At 44.5% G+C, this 20,159-nt stretch overlaps 1 protein-coding gene and 1 non-coding gene across 2 annotated transcripts in view; both read right to left on the bottom strand.

Moving 5' to 3' along the window:
* The window catches only part of HS1BP3 (HCLS1 binding protein 3), a 32,527-nt gene extending 13,367 nt beyond the window's left edge, over window positions 1-19,160 (bottom strand). Inside the window, exons 1-4 of the mRNA XM_035109989.2 lie at window positions 18,843-19,160; window positions 16,473-16,638; window positions 9,889-10,096; window positions 7,608-7,830 (exon numbers count right to left, since the gene is read on the bottom strand). Coding sequence (XP_034965880.2) covers window positions 7,608-7,830; window positions 9,889-10,096; window positions 16,473-16,638; window positions 18,843-18,883 — 638 coding nt within the window. The 5' untranslated portion in view covers window positions 18,884-19,160. The remainder of the gene's footprint in view (window positions 1-7,607; window positions 7,831-9,888; window positions 10,097-16,472; window positions 16,639-18,842) is intronic.
* TRNAS-AGA (transfer RNA serine (anticodon AGA)) lies at window positions 19,141-19,222 on the bottom strand. Its single transcript has one exon. It is a non-coding gene; the product is annotated as a tRNA-Ser (tRNA).
* Window positions 19,223-20,159: the final 937 nt, after the last annotated feature.

Genomic DNA, 20,159 nt, shown 5'->3' on the forward strand with positions numbered 1-20,159 from the left:
CACTGGGTTCACAGAACCCATTCAAGGTCTAATGCAGCAATTCTCAAACTTCTTCTTCTCTGGGTCACGCTTTCAGAATAAAAATTTGCTCACAGCACACAGATTTTTTTTTTTAATTGATAAGAAATACCTTGGAAAGTGAAAAGGAACAACTCTTAGCAGTGATTGATTTAAAAGCATAGAACACAACTACTTTACAATATGATCATGGGATCTCCAAATAAAACAATGCAATGACAAGAACATGCCCCATTCATTGGGGGGGGGCGGACAAAAATGTTACACACAACTCTAGCTCTGTTTTTAGCACTCAACGTTTCTTGCCCATATCCCACTCTCTTCCAAACATTTGTCATCTGCAAGATGTTTTTATGAAACATGACAGGCCAACCTCGCTAGCTGGAAATTCTATGATGATTTCAAGCATTCCCCTAAAATTGTATGAATGTGTTCACAACTAAACAATTGTTCACAAGAAACTGATTGGGAGAGGGAGAAGTTTAGGGTTCCAGCCTTCCCTTTCGCATGTTGTACCTGAAGCGCACCAGGTTGGGAAAAGATGCTTTATAGTGTTAAAACATGGAAGCCTTGTGTGTCAGTCTCACATTTAGCCTATAGCAGCAGCTGGTCGAACTAGATGACCCTTGAAGTCCTTTCCAGCTCACAGATTCTATGTACTGTATATCAATTGTTTTCAGGATCATAAACATGACAAAGGTAAAAGGTAAAGGGACCCCTGACCATTAGGTCCAGTCGTGACCGACTCTGGGGTTGCGCGCTCATCTCGCATTATTGGCCGAGGGAGCCGGCGTATAGCTTCCAGGTCATGTGGCCAGCATGACAAAGCCGCTTCTGGCAAACCAGAGCAGCACATGGAAATGCCGTTTACCTTCCCGCTGTAGCGGTTCCTATTTATCTACTTGCATTTTGACGTGCTTTCGAACTGCTAGGTTGGCAGGAGCTGGGACCAAGCAATGGGAGCTCACCCCGTCACAGGGATTCGAACCGCCGACCTTCTGATCAGCAAGCCCTAGGCTCAGTGGTTTAACCACAGCGCCACCTGGGTCCACCTGGGTGACAAAGGATACCCTTGCAAATAGCCACTTGCCTGGTAATCAGTGGTAACTCTTCAGGACACCAATACAGATGACTAATGCAGACTAATGGCCTTTGTGGGCTTATTTGCAGGAGCATTTGCAAAACACTGAGAAGCATGAGGAAATGCCCATCGCAAACAGTCAAGACCAGACTTCTGCTAACCCACATACACTTTCGCTGCTATGAATAAGCCTTTTCAAAAGCCAAGCCAGTTATTCATTAAAGGCTCAGCAAAACAGGCACAGAAATCCAGCCCCCCATTAAGGTTTACCATTGTCAACAGAACCCACTCTGTGAATCGAGTGATTCAACATTTCCTGTTCCTTGGGCAGAGGCTTGGGAAGCTGATGGATGAGGTAATGCCCACTCCAAATTCTATTTTGAGAGTTGAGTCATCCTATTATTGCAAAGCCCCTAAGACAAAAGGTGCTTCAATCTGCCCCGTTTGCTCAATTCCAAAGCTGCAGAAAGAAGCAGCCTTGAATTGTACTTAGCTGTAGCACTAAACCTTCTTAGCTTTTTTAAAGACTGCTATCCCATGCCACATAAACTACAGATTACCAGTGTTTCTCCGAAAATAGGACATCGTTTTATATTTATTTTTCCTCAAAAAAACAGACTATGGCTTATTTTCAGGGGATGTCTTAATATTTTCCTCCTACTACTGCTGCTACTGGCATTGCTGCTGCGCCTATCACTATGTCTTATTTTTGGGGTATGGCTTATATTCCTCGAATGCTTAAAAAATCCTGCTATGACTTATTTTATGACTACGTCTTAAAATAGGGGAAACAGGGTAGCTACCAAACCTGTATCTGGGCTCTTCAATTTCCGACTGCCAACACTCCCCTATTTCATCCCCATAGTTTTTTTAAAAAATGAATTTCAAATATATCCCTATTTGCCATCTGTTCATTCTTCTAAATATCTAATATGTCATACAAAAGTGATACTACATACTACTTTTGTTAGTGCAATAAATAGGATATAATGAACATACATAAGAACACACAGAATATATTTTGCTATCTTTGCTTATAATAAAACTTAAGTTCTCTTTTTTTTTTCAAATAGTGCAACAGGCAACCATTCACCCAGTCTTTATTCACCATTTCCATTTTTCTTTAGAGTTATTGTTAATATGACTATTGCCACCAGCTCCCACGAATGTCAAACCAGTTCTCTTTTGCCCAATTTGCGCTCATTTTTCCATTCTTTTCCAGGGGACTCTCTCCCATTTAAACACAATAACTCTGTGTTAGAGAAAACCCTACATTTTCGGTAGGATTAAAGCCTCACCTTTTCCCTTACAAGACTAGCATTTCACGTGTAGGAACCAATTTTACGTAAGGGGAGTATTTCACAATGTGAGCCCTGCAGCTCACCTTGCAGCCTGAAATGTCCACACAGGTAATAGCCACTGGTTAAGGCTGTTAACCAGAAGGTTGATGGTCCAAGCTCACCTAGGGAGAGCTTGTGGGATGTAATCCATTAGAGCAGTCAAATACAACTTTCCTTGGTTCCCTAGAGTGGACACAGGCAGGGGGATGTTACTCCAGCCAATATAACTTCCTGTTTCACTGGTCTGGAGCGTCCTTCCCCCTGCATGTGACCAGACAGATGGGCATGACCCGACCCTGGCTGACTCCATAAAAGAGCCGAGTCACACAGCCATCTTTCTCTTGATGCCATTTTCTTCTCTTGATGCTGTTCTCTTAATATATTTTGCTGTCTGCTGGCTCTCAGCCAGCAGCACATGGGCTCAATCCCCATATGAGATGAACTCACACTTTGTTCCGTTACGACAAGCTAAAGCCTGCCTCCAGGGATCATACTGCGAACTGAATGTGAGTAAACGTCTTGTTACTTTTAAGGAAAGACTCCTTGTGTCTTTATTCTTTTAAAAGAGATCAACGGGGACTTAACAGGAATAATCCAATCTGGGCAAGCCAGAGTGGATTGCTTAACTAAAGAGACCCAAACAAATCTGCAGACTAGCTTCCTGCTACGTGACTCACTAGCGTGAGTGAAGGAAGGTTGATATTTCATCAATATATCCTCTCCTACTATCCTTAGCATTCCCACACAGCTGTGGGCAGGATTCCTGCATTGCAGAGGGTTCCCTTCCAACTCTACAATTCAGTTCAGTTCTGTGGTACAACTTTACCACTTTAGCAGCTGTTTGTGGAAAACAGGCTTTACAGGGATTCTCTGTATTTTCACAACAACAGCACTGGCCCTGGCAATTCCGTTTTTTCCACTCAGTGCAAAACTTTCCCAAGCTGCTTGCAAGGACATTAGCTCAGGCTTTATCTAGCCCTCACATCACCATCATCTCATCTGGTTTCCCACAGCTGCAAAGCTACAAAATGTGTGATTGTTGCTAAATATACTATGAAGAGAGGGGGGGAAAGGGGATACAAAGACAGCTGTGGACCTGAAGCGACCAGCAAGCATTACTGCTGCCATACTCTACATAAGCAGATGGTGTGGCAGTCCTGGAGTAGGATCTACACACAGGAAGAAAAAACACTACAAATAAGTCAGAAATTAAATCATTATAACAAAAAAAATTGCTATGAAAAAACCACATAGATTTTTTTTGTTCTCTGGCGCCATTTGGTGTTGCAGGTTTATAATGCATTCAAAATGTTGTTTTTTTACTGGTGTGGCTGAGTGCCAGGATGATGCCATTACAGCAGAGGCAAGGTATATACAGCCTTCAGCAAGGGTGAGAATCGGACAGGCTGTTCAGCCATCTATGAAAATAGAACCACACTCATTAAGTGGGGAGGACTTTGTACAACTATTTAACAACTGCCTTACCTCGCATCTGAGAAGAGTCTTAAACTGCACATTTAAATTATACTGGAGAAGGATCCCACACTCATATGTCTCTTTTGTATTAAACCAGGGGTGGCCAACTCCCAAGAGACTGTGATCTACTCACAGAGTTAAAAACTGGCAGTGATCTACCCCCCTTTTTTGGGTTCAGGTCAATGTTGTTGAGTTTTTTCAGGGAGGAGGTAAAATGTTGAGCTTTTTTTAGGGGAGCCACAGTTGTTCAGCTTCTTTGAGGGGAGCCAATGATCTACCAGCTATCTACCACAGACGTCCAGTGATCTACCGGTAGATCACGATCTACCTGTTGGACATGCCTGTATTAAACTAAGGGGATTTGCACAATATTAAACAAAGTACTTTGTTCAACAGCTGCCAGATCAAAGGACATTGCTATGCCAACATGTTTGGAGGGGAGCAAGGAAGTCAGGAAGTGGCTCTGACACAAAAGGGTGTGCCACAGGCATACCTGCCAAGTCCTGGATTGCAGAATCCAGGACCGGCAGTCGTGTGACACCGGAAGTTGCGTAGACGCAACTTCCGGTGTCACTTTGCCCATCTATGGGCACCGAAAATGGCCGCCGTCGACACCGTAGACGCAACTTCCGGTGTCATTTTGCCCATCTATGGGCACCGAAAATGGCCGCTGACACCGGAAGTTGCGTCTATGCACTTCCGGACATGCATAGACACGACTTCCGGCGCCGGACATTTTCGGTGCCCATAGATGGGCAAAGCAGGGGGGGGGAATAGCCGCCGGCAAGAGCGGAATGAGGGAGAATAACGGGAGACGAACTCATACGGGGGACCGCCAGGAAACGGTACAAAAAAACGGGGGTTTCCCAGAGAAAACGGGGGTACTTAGCAGCTATGGCCACAGGGTTGACAAAAGTTGTCTAAAAATCTGATAAGCGGCTGGGATTCAAAGCACTTGCAAGCACTTGCGTCACTTGGCACTTGCTCAATGGCCGAGCACGCTTGAAGGCTTCGGCCTGTAAGCCAGCAATTGTCAAAAGCGGGGGGGGGGGGGCAGAGGCTTTGCAGCTGTGTGTGCCTGAAGATGTGGAACCCTTCTGAACAGGTGGCCATGTAAGTTGCATGCTTTGCATTGTGCCTCAGGACGGATATAAGTTTTCTTGTCATTATTGAGGGTGCAATCCAGGCTAAGTTAGCTCACTTATTTATTAAACCATTTACAGGCCCTGCTCCCTCTCCTATTTTGAGGCAGCCTACTCATTGACAAAAACCAGTTAACAGGATGACCACCCATGCTTGCAACTAGGAGGGAAGGACTGGAAGACAAATATGTCAGGTCCACATCAACAGAAAATGAGTAGATACATACATCGTTTTATTTGTATGCTGCCTTTCCATAGTTAGAACCATGGACCCCATGGCAATATTGGGGCTCTCTCATATGGCCATTGGGTCCAACACATTAAGCCCCCTTTGCTTTGGATGCAAGGGGCAGGTTTAGCCTGGAAGAGAGGAGACTGAGAGGAGATATGAGAGCCAGCTTCAAATATCTCAAGGACTGTCACATGTAAGATGGAGCAAGCTTGTTTTCTCCTCTCTGGAGGGTAAGGCTCGAACCAATGGCTTCAAGTTACAAGAAAGAAGATGCCAACTAAACATCAGGAATAATTTTCTGACAGAGCTGTTTGACAGTGGAACGGGAGGTTGTGGACTCTACTTCATTGGAAGTTTTCAAGCAGAGGTTGGATGGCCATCTGTCATGGATACTTTAGCTGAGATTCCTGCATTGCAGGGGGTTGGACTAGATGACCCTTGGGGTCCCTTTCAAACACTACAATTCCATGATTCATTGGCTTAGAGTCTACTGACCAGTCACAAATAGGGTCATGGAAGGCCAACTACCGGTATACATATTCTTGGATGATATGCATCAACTAAAGGTAAAGGTAAAGGGACCCCTGACCGTTAGGGTCCAGTCGCAGGCGACTCCAGGGTTGCGGTGCTCATCTCGCTTTACTGGCTGAGGGAGCCGGCGTGCAGCTTCCGGGTCATGTGGCCAGCATGACTAAGCCACTTCTGGCGAACCAGAGCAGCACACGGAAACACCATTTACCTTCCCACCAGAGTGGTACCTATTTATCTACTTGCACTTTGACGTGCTTTCGAACTGCTAGGTTGGCAGGAACAACGGGAGCTCACCCTGTTGCGGGGATTCGAACCTCCGACCTTCTGATTGGCAAGCCCTAGGCTCCGTGGTTTAAACCACAGTGCCACCCGCGTCCCAACTAGCCCAACTTAAATCTGAGTTTGCTGTTTACAAAAGTTTGCCCAGGTTTCAGGAATGGACTGTTGAGTGAGGAAAGGTAGCAGAGGGTGCACTGGGAAGAAGGCCTCCCTCTCTGAGTCGGAAGCTTTTCTATGGTCCTCTGAACCCTGAACAAAAGGCTTTTTAGGAAACAGATTGGCCAAAGCCCAAGAAGCAAGTTTTCTGTTTCTTTGGACATTGGGATATTATTATTATTTTAACTATGTAAAATAATATTCAGCAGAATATCCAGGAAAACATAATGCCCAGTTCAGAAAGACCTTTTTCCTATCCAAATAAGGACACTCTCTTTTGTATATGCCTGCAGCCAATGACCATTTCACGGGAAAAACAATGCTTTATCAAGGTTCTCGGCATAAATAGCAATCCAGCTTGTGTCGTGTGTGTGTGTGTGTGTGTGTGTGTGTGTGTGAGAGAGAGAGAGAGAGAGAGAGAGAGAGAGAGAGAGAGAGAGAGAGAGAGAGAGAGAGATTTAAATCCAGGCATTCTGGAATTTCAGATATCCAGAGGAACAGTTTCAATTTTGAGCAATATAAGAAGTTGTTCAATGAAAATGCTTAGAGTGCATAATGACTAGACAGAAAATGATAACCCCTCAGGAATCGTAAAACCATTGCAGTATGGCTATATATCTTAAGCAAAAAAGGGGGGGGGGATCCCATAGCAATTCTTAATTACCAAGTAACATTTTGTTCTTATACTGAGTTGCCAAAAATAAAAAGCATTCCTTCTTCCTTTCTTGCATTTTCCATTTTGCAGTGGAGCACATGAGAAAATGCCTTCGTTTTGGAATTAACTGAATACTTTTTGTCAAGTGATGTGCAGAAAAAAAAACAAAGAAAAGCGAAATAAATGAAGACACACTATAGCCAAAAGTTTAAAACTTCAAAGTGCTATTTACACATGCTTAACATTGGCTGGGATTTGCCCTAGTTAGGACGATCACACCTGCTCATATGTTTTCATGTAAATAATCTAGTCTTGCTTATGGGGGGCTTCTCGCAGATAATTCAGAGGATTAAACAAGAGCTCCTGATAGCTCCATCCTTGGGTTTGAGCCCCACATTGGACAAAAGATTCCTGCACTGCAGGGAGTTGGACTAGATCACCCTAGGTGACCTAGGTGCCTTCTTTGATTGCTACCGGCACTGAAGACAAGCAAGTATCTCTAGGCACTTGAATTGGAGATGCTGTAAATGGAGGGATGTCCCCCTAGTTTCTGTCTCCTTTCTCAAGCCCTGCCTTTCTTCTTTTTGGGGCACCAACACAGCTACTACAGCTCAGAAGTACAACTAGGACAGTATGGCAAAACAGATTAATGATGGACATTTTGCATAAGGAGCACTGTAAAATTTAGAAGTCATACTTGATAACACCAAGTGGGTCTCCATCATCATCATCCCCGTCCTCCTCTTCCTCTTTTTCTTTTCTCTCTTTAACATCCTGCTCTTTCGAGGATTTGAACAGGGGAATGGGGTCAGGCGTCCTTTCCTCTTTGAAGAAATCAAAGGCTTCGTTTTCGTCATCCTTGTCTTCCGCATTGGGGAGGTTTTTACTTTTGATGTCCGTGGCGCCGGTGGGTCTGGTTCCTGCAGAAGCACAGCATGGAAAACTGAATGCAGAGGCTTCAAAAGTGGGTAGTCTTGCCCCGTGCCAATGTCACCAACTTCTGACAGTTTGGCAAACAAAATGGAGAACTGTTTCATCATCATTAATTGGACTTGTTAGCCACTTGTAGGCCGAAGGTCTCCAAGCGACTTACAACACAATTAAAAACGTGAATATAAATACTTGTACTACAAAAATAGAACAAAACAACCCTCATAACAGCTGCAGGAATCTTGGCAGCACATTAGAAACATAACAGCATCTCAGTCTACTAAAGGCGGCGGGGGGGGGGGGGAGGTACCAGGCAGACCTCACTGAGAGCATTGTATATGGAATTTATTATTATTATTATTATTATTATTATTATTATTATTATTATTATCATTACCCCACCCATCTAGCACATGAAAAAAATAGTAAAACATCAGACATTTTTAAATTTCCCGATTACAGGGCCCCGATACAGTATATTTGAGCATCATAGAGTTTGTCTGGCTCAGTTGTTAGTTGCCTGTCATTTTTAGCCATTCTGATGTAGGATTTCAAAGAGTGGTAAGGACTGGAAAAGATCCTGATGTTGGAAAAGATTGAGGGCACAAGGAGAAGTGGACGAGATGGTTGGACAGTGTTCTCGAAGCTACCAACATGAGTCTGACCAAACTGCGGGAGGCAGTGCAAGACAGGAGTGCCTGGCGTGCTATGGTCCATGGAGTCACGAAGAGTTGACACGACTAAACGCCTAAACAACAACAACCATGTAGATGGTTGACTGCCACCCAGTTTCAACCCCAAACAGTGGCTTTAGTTTTTGCTACTCTCAAAAGTAACCAGGCGCCTTGTCTTCCCACAGTGCATTTGAAGCGGGGGTGACGAACCTGTAGCCCTCCAGATTTTGCTGGACTCCCTTCCCACCTGCCCACTGGGCATGCTGACGAGGGCTGGTGGGAGTTGGAGTTCCCCCACATCTGAAGGGCCAGAGGTTAGCCACCCCATTTTAAGCCACGCATACATATAATGAGCAGCTGTGCAGGTCCACCACTGGCAACATCACCACATCAACAGCAGTGCGCATCTTGCAATTCTGCTATCATCTGGTGCGAACATAGTGGCTGCATTGCATGAAGAACTCAGCGTTTTGAAAATGTCAGGTTTTTTATATAAAAAAAATAAATCTGGCATCTATCTCATTGTGTGGAAAATGGCTAGAGAAATCTCAGAGGCAAGATCCTGAGTGATTCAGACAAGATTTTACACTTTACATCGCTCTCTGCCCTCCGTACAATGAGCAAGTTCTATGGAATAAATTACGGTATATAAAATAACAAAACACACACACACACACGAAAAAATGTTAAGGCTACAAAGTCTTACTGTTACATTTGGAACAAACAACAACAACAACAGCAACAACAATAAATTCCTTCCAGTAGCACCTCAGAGACCAACTAGGTTTGTCATTGGTATGAGCTTTCGTGTGCATGCACACTTCTTCAGATGGTATCTGAAGGTATCTGAAGAAGTGTGCATGCACACGAAAGCTCACACCAATGACAAACTTAGTTGGTCTCTAAGGTGCTACTGGAAGGAATTTATTATTATTTATGTCAGACCAACACGGCTACCTACCTGTAACTGTTACCTTGGTGCAGAATTCTGGCCTTTTTAAAAGAGAAAAGCACACAGCCCATGCTACCTAGACCATTTCTCATTTTAATAACGAAGGTGTGGCTTTTCTTCTTAAATCACATTACATGTCTAAGTCACGGGGTGCTTTTACAACCAAATCTCACCATTAGGCAAAGGAGTATTTATGAAATTCAAGACCAATCTGAGTACAGGGTTTGTAGGAAAGCAAATCTAGCAGGTTTGCGGAGGTGCTTGGACATGAGAATTTAATACCTTAAGGGAAAAAGGTGTCTTGAAAATTGATAGGAGATGCAGCTGATTTTGCGAAATTTCTCTGGTATTCAAAAGCTTAAAGGGTCACTGGATATTGAATAAAAGACATGTTACCATACGAAAGCATGCTTGGTAGTTACCTAGGAATTCCATTAACTCGGGACTTGTTGCTAGATCTGTGTCTTTGGAAATGGATCTCATGATCTCATTAAAGGCAGCTCTCCGTTCCCGGATGTCAAACTCCCCAACAAACAGCACTTTCCTTGGCAGTGGTGGCAGAGAGGATTGTGGGTAACGTGTAGCCAGCTTCTGATAAAACTCCTCAATCTCGCTGTACTTCTTTGAGACCTGTAAGCAGAATAGGCAGAATTTGTCTTTGTCGTTAAATGAGAAATATGGAGAAGCTTGTCACAGCGCAGGCTGTTGTTGCTCACGGTTCTAAAACAAAATACACTGGGTCGAATCCAACTTATTTGTACTCCTATTACAATTAACGGACCAAGTTAGCCATAGAAAAATTGTAATCGGGAAACAAATTTGGAAATGGGTCCACAGGATAATGAGCTAGATTTCAAAAATTGTTTCCCATTTACAGTTTCTCTAAGAGTTACATATACTGCAATGAGTCTGGAGGAAAAAAAGAGTTAGATTCAATCTCTTATTCTTGTTACTGCAGTGTAGCAACATATCTAGACGGTCATTTTCATTGCAGCTGTCCTTTGTCAACAACAAATTGTTGCTGTTTTTTGTGTTGAATATATGCTATATGGTAATTTATGGACCTAATTGGTATCTAAAGCCATTTGCACATAACAAAATATGTATTTTATCAAAGTAATTGTTGAACTGAAATACAAACCTAAATCCAGCTCTGATTGGTCCGCATGAAACAAACCTATACGGAAAAAAGGGGTGAAAATTGGCTAAGGAAATAACTCTGGCATAAATACTATTGAAAGCTTGAAAGCTCACCCTGCTCATAGAATTGTAAAGTTGGAAGGGACCCTGAGGGTCATCTAGTCCAACCCCCAGCAATGCAGGAATCCCAGTGACCCTGACAAAGGAGAAGCAATACAGAAATGAAGGGAAGGGTGAAGAAATGAATGCTTGACTGGAAGAATAAGAAATCAAGATAACATATAACTATAAAAGAATGGCAATGTTTTATTGAATATTTACAGATAAATTATAAACAGATAAAAACACTGGCAGGATTATTGTAATAACCTGCAGTTTTATAAGAGTATATATTTAAAGAAGATGAAATAAATGAGCAAATTAAGTTAATTTGGATATCCAGAAGATATTAAAAATTAAATTCAAGGAACCGCAGAAAGAGAAGGAAGGAAGTCAAGTTTTGAAATGTCAAAATGATTGTAAAATTAGAGAAATGTATAAAGTTGAAAAGTATAAATAAATAAATGAAAATGAGAAAGAAAAAATGCTTGCAAATTTTATGAGCTTAGGAAGGCAACGGTTGCCATGAAGAGCCCATTCTTCCGCTGGTGACTGCTATATGGGACCTTCTGAACACAGTTTCTGCCTTGTTTACAGAACAGCCTTTGTTTGTGGCCCCAGAAATGCTCCCAAAGGATTATCTGTAAAAGGAGCAAAAAGCTTCTGTGGATTTGCATTGATCACTTTGACAATCTGTTCACACGCTGATTTAAGGGCAAGGCCATTTCTTGGCTAACAGAACTAATCAGCAATATTCGGGCAAGTGCCTTAATAAGTGATAAATAAGTGAAACTTATTCAGAGCATGGGTGGCCAACTGTCGGGAATGCTATATTGCAGATTCAAAGCTCCTTGCAACTCTAATTTTCAAGACCAAGAAGAAAACCATAGTAGCACTGAAACAAAATTTTAAAAAATCTGAATGTGGACACAGATCCATAAATCTCATCTTGTATTTTAGGATGTAGCACAGGGGTCAGCAAACATTTTTAGCAGGGGGGCGGTCCACTGTCCCTCAGACCTTGTGGGGGGCTGGACTATATATTTGGGGGGGGGTGGAAATGAATGAATTCCCAGGCCCCACAAATAACCCATAGATGCATTTTAAATAAAAGGACACATTCTACTCATGTAAAAACATCCGCGGGCCAGATTTAGAAGGCGATTGGGCCAGATCCGGCCCCCAGGCCTTAGTTTGCCCACCCATGTTGTAGCCTAAGCTCACCACCAAACGATTAGGATCAGATCTGGTTGGAACCACCACCAACTTTTAGTTTCCAAGTATGCCTGCATTTAACCTTAAAGGGCACATCCAGGTGGGCTGTTTATTCACACAAACTTTGAGCGCACTTCCTAGTACAAAAGCTCTGACAACAGAAATGATATAAAGTGTGAGATAATCACCATAACCTGGCAATTTCATATAACGTCCATGATAACATATCAGGATGAATGTTTAATAAACTGGTGGTGTAGCAAGCTTTGTGCAAACTTATCAGCTTGAATTTTCAGTAAACAGCCACACTCTAAGCTCCCATTCTTATAAATTCACGGAACAGAACTCCTTCACCCTTACATTGGATAATAAACTTATTGATTGGTGTAGATAGAATATCCATTGATTTCAAATAAGAACAAGCTGGGATAGCTCGATCGGTAGAGCGTGAGACTCTTAATCTCAGGGTCATGGGTTCAAGTCTCAAACCAGGCAAAAGATTCCTGCATTGCAGGGGAGCTGGGCTGATAACCCCTGGGATCCCTTCCAACTTTACCATTCTGTGATTCTATGATTCCAAGCACAAGTATTCAGTGCATCCCCTGTTCTTAACATCGCCAGAAAGAACGCTGTCTTTCTGGCCACCTCGAGGCCTAGATAAATATGCTCTTGAATGGTGTTTGAGTGCCCTCTACTGGAACCAACCATCATATACCACTCAAAGATTCAGGCTCTTCTACATTTCTTAATTTTGCTACAGAAGTGACATCCTTAAAAATAAACCTGTACACACAGAGAACAGCTCCCTGATAGTCGATCCAGCACATAGCTGCCAAGTTCTCCCTTTTTTTAAGGGAAATTCCCTTATACTGAATAGGCTTCCTCACGAGAAAAGGGAAAACTTGGCAGCTATGATCCAGCAAGATGCGTCACAGTAGAGCTTGCTACTGCATCAAGGGATGTCCCCAACCCTAAAGTACAACATAGGAAGAATAATAGCTGGGAGAAAGTTTGCATTAAGTTTAGCAACTTAGGCAGCAAAGTGGGTGCCCCCTGGTCTGAAACCACTGAGAGCTAATGGTCTCACTTCAGCACAAGGCCGGGTGGCATAGGGAGTCTGAGGCCCCTATCTTTTACTCCAGCCCCTTCTCGCCCCTTTTTAACTGCTTTTTTCCCCAGGGGTGGCTGGTGCCATGGCAGTAGACTCTGCCACCCTCTATGCTGATCTGGCCAGAGGCAAATTTATTTCATGGGCATGTGTCCAAAGTCTTTGAAAGTACCTAAAATGAGAGTATCATAGAACTGTAGAATTGTAAGAGACCACAAACGTCATCTGGGACAACCCCCTGCAATCCAGGAATCTTTTGCCCAACGTGGGGCTTGAATCCACGATCCAGAGATTAAGAGTCTCATACTTGACTGACTGAGCTGCAACGCCCCTGGATGTTACCCTTCAATCCTGTACTCACTTGCTAGTGGTCAACGATAGAGGTTTAAAGACTCTCTCAAGGCAAATCTTTAAAAATGTAGTATAAACACCAACAACTGGGAAACACTGGCTTGCGAGCACTCCAATTGGAGAACAGCCTTTACCAAAGGTGTCATGAACTTTGATGAAGCTCGAACTCAGGACGAAAGGGAGAAATGTGCTAAGAGGAAGGCACGCTTGGCAAACCCTCACCGTGATCAACTCCCAGCCGGAAACCTATGCCCCAACTGTGGAAGGAGGTGTGAATCCCAAATTGGCCTCCACAGTCACCTACGGACTCCCTGTTAAAACCGTGTTCATGGAAGACCAGAAGTCGCGCTGCAGCCATTTTGGAACTGGGCAAAGCAGCATCAAAAGTTGCTTCTGAGCATGCTCCGCCCAGTTCCAAAATGGCCATCGCGCCAGAATAAACTGGGGGGGGGACAAAAAAATCTTTTTTTCGGCTGGGGACAGCTGGAAAAATGGGGGTTTCCCGGGGAATACGGGAGACTTGGCAGCTATGCTAAGTGTATTGCTGTATATAATTACAAACATACACAAGACTTCAGAGGTTGGTGGCTGGCAAGATGAAGCTGCTCAGATAAGCTTTAAATAGCTTTGGATAATGTAACAGGTCAAGGTGAATGAGTAGGTTTTCATGGCACAACTACTTTGGTTGGAAACACCAACGAAATGGAATGTGACATCTCTTACTCAAGTGGGGAAAGAATACCTTCTATCCCTTTCAACTGCCTGCAACAAGCTCAAGAATTAAGATTAGCTACACCGGCTAAACTATTTAAGGTATTTGACCATGCCACAGTGACCAAAAATATTTCGCAGGATGAAAATACCATTCCAGTAGGGGACTGGAATGTTCAAATTAATTATCTCCTGAGAAAGGGGTGGAAATCAGAGCAGCCGAGGTGTCTAACAAGGAACAAAGTCGCTTTAATGTCGCACGGCTTTGTGCAAGTATAGGGAACATGTGGTGAAATCAGTGCCAGATTGCCAAATAGGCAGAGTAGGCAGTGCCCTAAGGGCCCCATGCCTTTTGGGGGCCCTGCGACAAGGGATCAAAATAATATTGACTACAATCAATTACTATTAGGAGATAATTTGCAAGGCCAAAGTTTGACTGCCTAGGGGCCTCCACAGGGTTTAATCCAGCACTGGGTGTCAATAGGACTACACATCCCATCATGCTTAACAATGCTGGCTAGGGATGATGGAACTTGGAGTCCAACAACTTCCAGAGGCCCACAGGTTCACCATGCCCTGCATAAAAACTGAAGCTGAAGAAAACTTTCCAAAACTGAAGCATTATTCATTGCAGCAGATAGGGAACCTGTTGCCCTTCAGATGTTGCAAGACTCCACTTCCCATTTTCTCTGGTGACTGGGCATATTGGCTGGGACTGATGAAAGCTGGAGACTGACAATATATGGAGGTTGAAAAGTTGCCCATCCCTCCATTAGAGGCAAAGGAATGGTTCACAAGCATTTTCCTCACTTGATGGCATCAAGTGATGGCTTGCATGTGTGTGAATGAGTCATGACAGAATCCTTCTTCTCACATTACCTCCATGGAAAATGCTGGTGGAGTGGTGCCATTTCAAAAACATTCGGCTGAGAAAACTCTACTACACTCAATGACTGGATGTGTGAACTGGCTCCACTGAGGACAATTAAACAGGTAAATATAAATTGGGGGTGGGGGGAGGTAATTCAATTACATTCAAAGCATTATCGCCCATTCACACATGCAAATCATTGTTTGACAATACAGTCATCAAAGGATGGGCATGTATGTAGGAACCAGCTTACAACCAGCCATTAACATAAACTGTCAAGAAGCTTTTTGTTTCCACTGTGCTACAGGCAAGCATCTTAATTTGTCTTCTAAAATCAAATGCATTCTTCGCATCCAAAGTTTATTGGCGCAAAATATAGATCTTCCCCTCTGAAACAAGAAACCTGCACAAATGGCGGTTTTCTTAAAGCAATCTGCTTCGGATATTTCCCAATATGAGCATTTGTTTGCAGGGAGTACTTACAACAGGGGTCAGCAAACTTTTTCAGCAGGGGGCAGCTCCACTGTCCCTCAGACCTTGTGGGGGGCTGGACTATATTGGGGGGGGAATTGAATGAATTCCTATGCCCCACAAATAACCCAGATATGCATTTTAAATAATGGGGTCACGAAGAGTCGGACACGACTAAACGACTAAACAACAACAACATGCATTTTAAATAAAAGGACACATTCTGCTCATGTAAAAACACGCTGATTCCCGGACCGTCCGCAGGCCGGATTGAGAAGGTGATTGGGCCGGATCTGGCCCCCAGGCCTTAGGTTGCCTACCCATTACTTACAACATACCGTAAGTAGCTGCTACATTGTTCCACTGAATATTTAAGGCAACTCTTTTTTTAACCAAACCATTTTTTGTAGCAAAAGGGGATACGTTCTGTCATGTTTTCCCTCGAAATAGAAACATAATGCCTTACTTAAACCCTAGGAGAAATTACCAGACAAAGATCCTTTAAAGTCCAGAGTCCCTTCCTCCCCACATTGTTCAGAAAGAGGCCCCAAGCCCCAATGAGGTTAAGTCCAGTCAAAGGTGACTATGGGGTTGCAGCGCTCATCTTGCTTTCAGGCTGAGGGAGCCAGCGTTTGTTCACAGACAGCTTTCCGGGTCATGTGGGCAGCATGACTAAACTGCTTCTAGTGCAATAAAACACCATGACAGAAACCAGAGCGTATGGAAATGCCGTTTACCTTCCCGCTGCAGCAGTACCTATTTATCTACTTGCACTGGCGTGCTTTGGAACTGCTAGGTTGGCAGGAGCTGCGACAGAGCAATGGGAGCTCACCCCATCACAGGGATTCGAACCACTGACCTTCTGATTGGCAAGCCCAAGAGGCTCAGTGGTTTACACCACAGTGCCACCCACATTCCTACACCCACATCTCTAGTCATGAACATCTTAGATTCGTAGTGTCGCTCATGTATCCATATGCGCTCTCTCTGCTGCATAACAACAGTTCAACAGCAGCAGCAACTGTTTCATAATGGATTACCATAAACTGAATTATGTCTTCTGGCTTGTGCTTTGATGATTTGAAAGCAGGCAGCTGCGTCACGGCGACAATATTATATTCCACATGGCCTGACATCATCTTTCCCCGGATTTCCTGGTACTCTGGAACGGACAGATCGATCCCTGTGTGGGTGTTTTGAAGAGGTCTGCGAATGAAAACACAGAAAGTGTTCAATCAGAGTTCAAGGCCACGTTTCAGTGCCAACAGACTCCCAACGCTGACATCAGTATTTGATCCAGAGTTGGGCAAAAGGTTCAGATCTGGTCAATTTGGATGAGGGACTCCGTGTTGAGATTCCTGCATTGCAGGGGGTTGGACTAGATGACGCTCAGGGTCCCCTCCGCTACAATTCTATAAATCTCCATTCAGCCATGAAGCTCACCGGGCTACCTTAAAATATCAGTGACTTCCCTTCTTCTCTTTCCATGGTTCATTTTGCATAGCAGAAATCCCTGCATATTTTATATACAGTAAACTAAACCATTCAGTATTCTATTGTTTCTGAAAGGGGCAGTTTCAGTGGTATATGGCAGCGGTGGCCAACTCACAGAGTTAAAAATTGGCAGTGATCTACCCCCTTTGGGGGGGGGGGTTCAGGTCAAAGTTGTTGGGCTTTTTTTATGAAGGAGGAAGGCCCATTTTGGAGGGGTTTGGGTCAAAGTTGTTGAGTTTTTTCAGGGAGTAGGTAAAATACTGAGCTTTTTTTTAGGGGAGTCACAGTTGTTTAGCTTCTTTGGGGGAAGCCAGTGATCTACCGCAGACATCCGGTGATCTTCCGGTAGATCACAATCTACCTGTTGGACATGCCTGATATATGGTATGGTATTAATGAACTTCGTGAGCAACACAAAAGATATTTGAATGAGATGGGAAACTGACACAGAAATTTCAATAAGTGAGAAAGCATGGGAATCTATATGGCGTAATCCATTTTTTAAAACAATTTTGGCTCACCTTCAGGAAATTCCCCTTAAAATTTTGGCGGCATTGGACCCTCACATGCCTTGCAAAGATAAATTCTTCCAAGCTCACCATTATGTTGGAAGGGCTGTAGAGATCAAGGGTCCTTCCTATATTCATGTTTGGTGGGAGTGTACCATGGTCCACGCCTTTTGGGGGAAAGTTTTTATCTGACCCCCAGCAATCAATCCCTCTTAATTTGGCACTTGCCTTATTATCACTAGAGTTGACCCCAAATTCTACCTTTAAATCTAAAGAATTTCCTTCCTGTTCAGCCACTAGACTAGTTATTGCCAACAATGAAAGGAAACCTCCAATATACAAATAGACAGGGGCTTGGGTTAATAACAACTGGAGTCTTGCTAGAGCAAGGGGGTCAGCAAACTTTTTCAGCAGGGGGCCGGTCCACTGTCCCCAGAGCTTGTGGGGGGCTGGACTATATTTTTGGAGGGGGAATGAACGAATTCCTATGCCCCACAAATAACCCAGAGGTGCATTTTAAATAAAAGGACACATTCTACTCATGTAAAAATATGCTGATTCCTGGACTGTCTGCGGGCCGGATTTAGAAGGTGATTGAGCTGCATCCGGCCCCCAGGGCCTTAGTTTGGGGACCCCTGCTCTATCAGAACGCCTCACATACCATCAATAACTAATCAACCAGACTGGTAGTTGAGTATTAGGGGAGCCAACATGACAGTGATGTGGGATTGGAATGATCATTCTGAGATATTATGGCAGTGGACAAAGCTGTATTGTAACAGTTGAATAAATGGGAAAAAGAAATAATTAAATGAGGGGCAGAACCATAGTGGGGGCATTGATTTTGTTTCGTTACTTTTGTACTTTTCGATTGCAAACTGCCCTGCGATTCTTGGATGAAGGGCGCTATAAAAATGTAATAAATAATAACAATAAAATGCACGCCCCCTCCAGCTCCTTGGAGAAAAAGGCGGGGTGGTACCAATGCACCGAACAATAAATTAACCCCACCCACCCACCCAAGGCTAAGATGGAGGAAGCTGGCTGCCAGTTCCACGCGCTCTGGACTTGGTTGTAACCAAAGCAGGCGGGCGGGTGCGCAAAGAAACCCGTGCGCCTTTGGGAAGAGGGGAGCCGCGGGGGAGAAGGAAGGAGGCGCTACTGGAGAGACAGGAGGCGCAGGCAGAGAGGCTCGTCCTGCTCGGGAGAGATGCAGCCCGAGGAGGCAGAAAGGCAGCCCATGCCAGCTGCTGAGCCGGGCCCAAGGCGCGCATCTGGATCCCGGGGATTGCTCGGCCAAGAAAGCTCCCCTGAACTCTCCAAGCCCCGCGTCCTCCTCGCTTTGGGAAGCGGCAAGAGGCAGGGAGACAGAGCAAACCGAGGCCCCTGCACTGCAAGCCGCCTTACCTGGTGGTGACCAGCACGGCAGGCCCCGAGCTGGGCTGCATGGCGTCGCCAAAGCTCCACCGGCGCAGCGCAGACTTTGCTGGGACTCGAGTTGCGCGCAGCGAAAGTGCCGCTGCTGTTGCAAGGCTGGAGAATAGGAGGAGGAGGAGGAGATCGGAGTGTCACGAGTTTCCCTTCCCAAGAGCTGGGCTTACGCTGCCTCTGGCGGCCCCATCCTGGTTCTTCCGGGAAACCCCCGCCCTGCTAGGATCAAGGCGCTTCAATTAAAAGTTTGGCCCTTTGAAAAATAAATCCGCGCCGTAGTCGGCAGGATTCGAACCTGCGCGGGGAGACCCCAATGGATTTCTAGTCCATCGCCTTAACCACTCGGCCACGACTACTCCTAGTGGTGGAGAATTTCTGAGCAAGTCTTTTTAAATTCCTCTTCCTTCCCCCCCCCCTCCCCCAAGGATTTTGTATAGTTAACAGTATAGAATTGTATAGTTGGAAAGGAACCTAAATTGGAGGTTAATCTAGTCCAATCCCCCAGTATCGGGATTCATATATTGCACAAGGAAATGAAAGTTAACCCTCTTGTACCAATAAAACGTATAAATCTGCACTGAAAAAAAACGAAAACGCCTCCACGGAGAGCAATTTGCACGGAGCTACTTCCTATTATGAGGGACGCGGGTGGCGCTCTGGGTTAAACCACAGAGCCTAGGCTAGGGCTTGCCGATCAGAAGGTCGGGCATGAGCGCCGCAACCCCCCAGAGTCGGTCACGACTGGACCTAATGGTCAGGGATCCCTTTACCTTTACTTACTATTATGCCACGTCGCATAGCTGCCAAGTTATCCCTTTTCTAAAGGGATTTTCCCTTCTGCTGAATAGGCTTCCTCGCGAGAAAAGGGAAAACTTGGCAGCTATGCCACGTCGACCTTGCTTTACATTGTGATTCTGGGGCAAGGTTCACCAAACCCTTTGCAATACTATCGTAATTGTGCCTCTTAATTGAAAGCCATGGTATCATGGGCGGGGGAAGTTGCCCGCCCCCATATCAACACTATTAATACTCAACTAACTGATCAATCACGTCGGTTCTGCCCCCCTCAAAAAAAGTCCTCCCCCCCCCCACAACAAAAATCCTGGCTACGCCCATGCGTGGTTTTTCTTTCATTCATTTCTTAGAATTAAGTTCGTAACCAGAGGTATTGCTGCCGATCTGGAAGCGTTGCGTTTGGATAAAGCAAGCCACTTTATCCTGATGAGTGTATTATTTGGGGTTGGTCCAGGATCCGGAGAAAGTGGCTTGTTTGCGGACGGCAGGTGGAGCAAG

Source organism: Zootoca vivipara, chromosome 3, assembly GCF_963506605.1.
Source record: "Zootoca vivipara chromosome 3, rZooViv1.1, whole genome shotgun sequence".
Classification (NCBI taxonomy): Eukaryota; Metazoa; Chordata; class Lepidosauria; order Squamata; family Lacertidae; genus Zootoca; species Zootoca vivipara.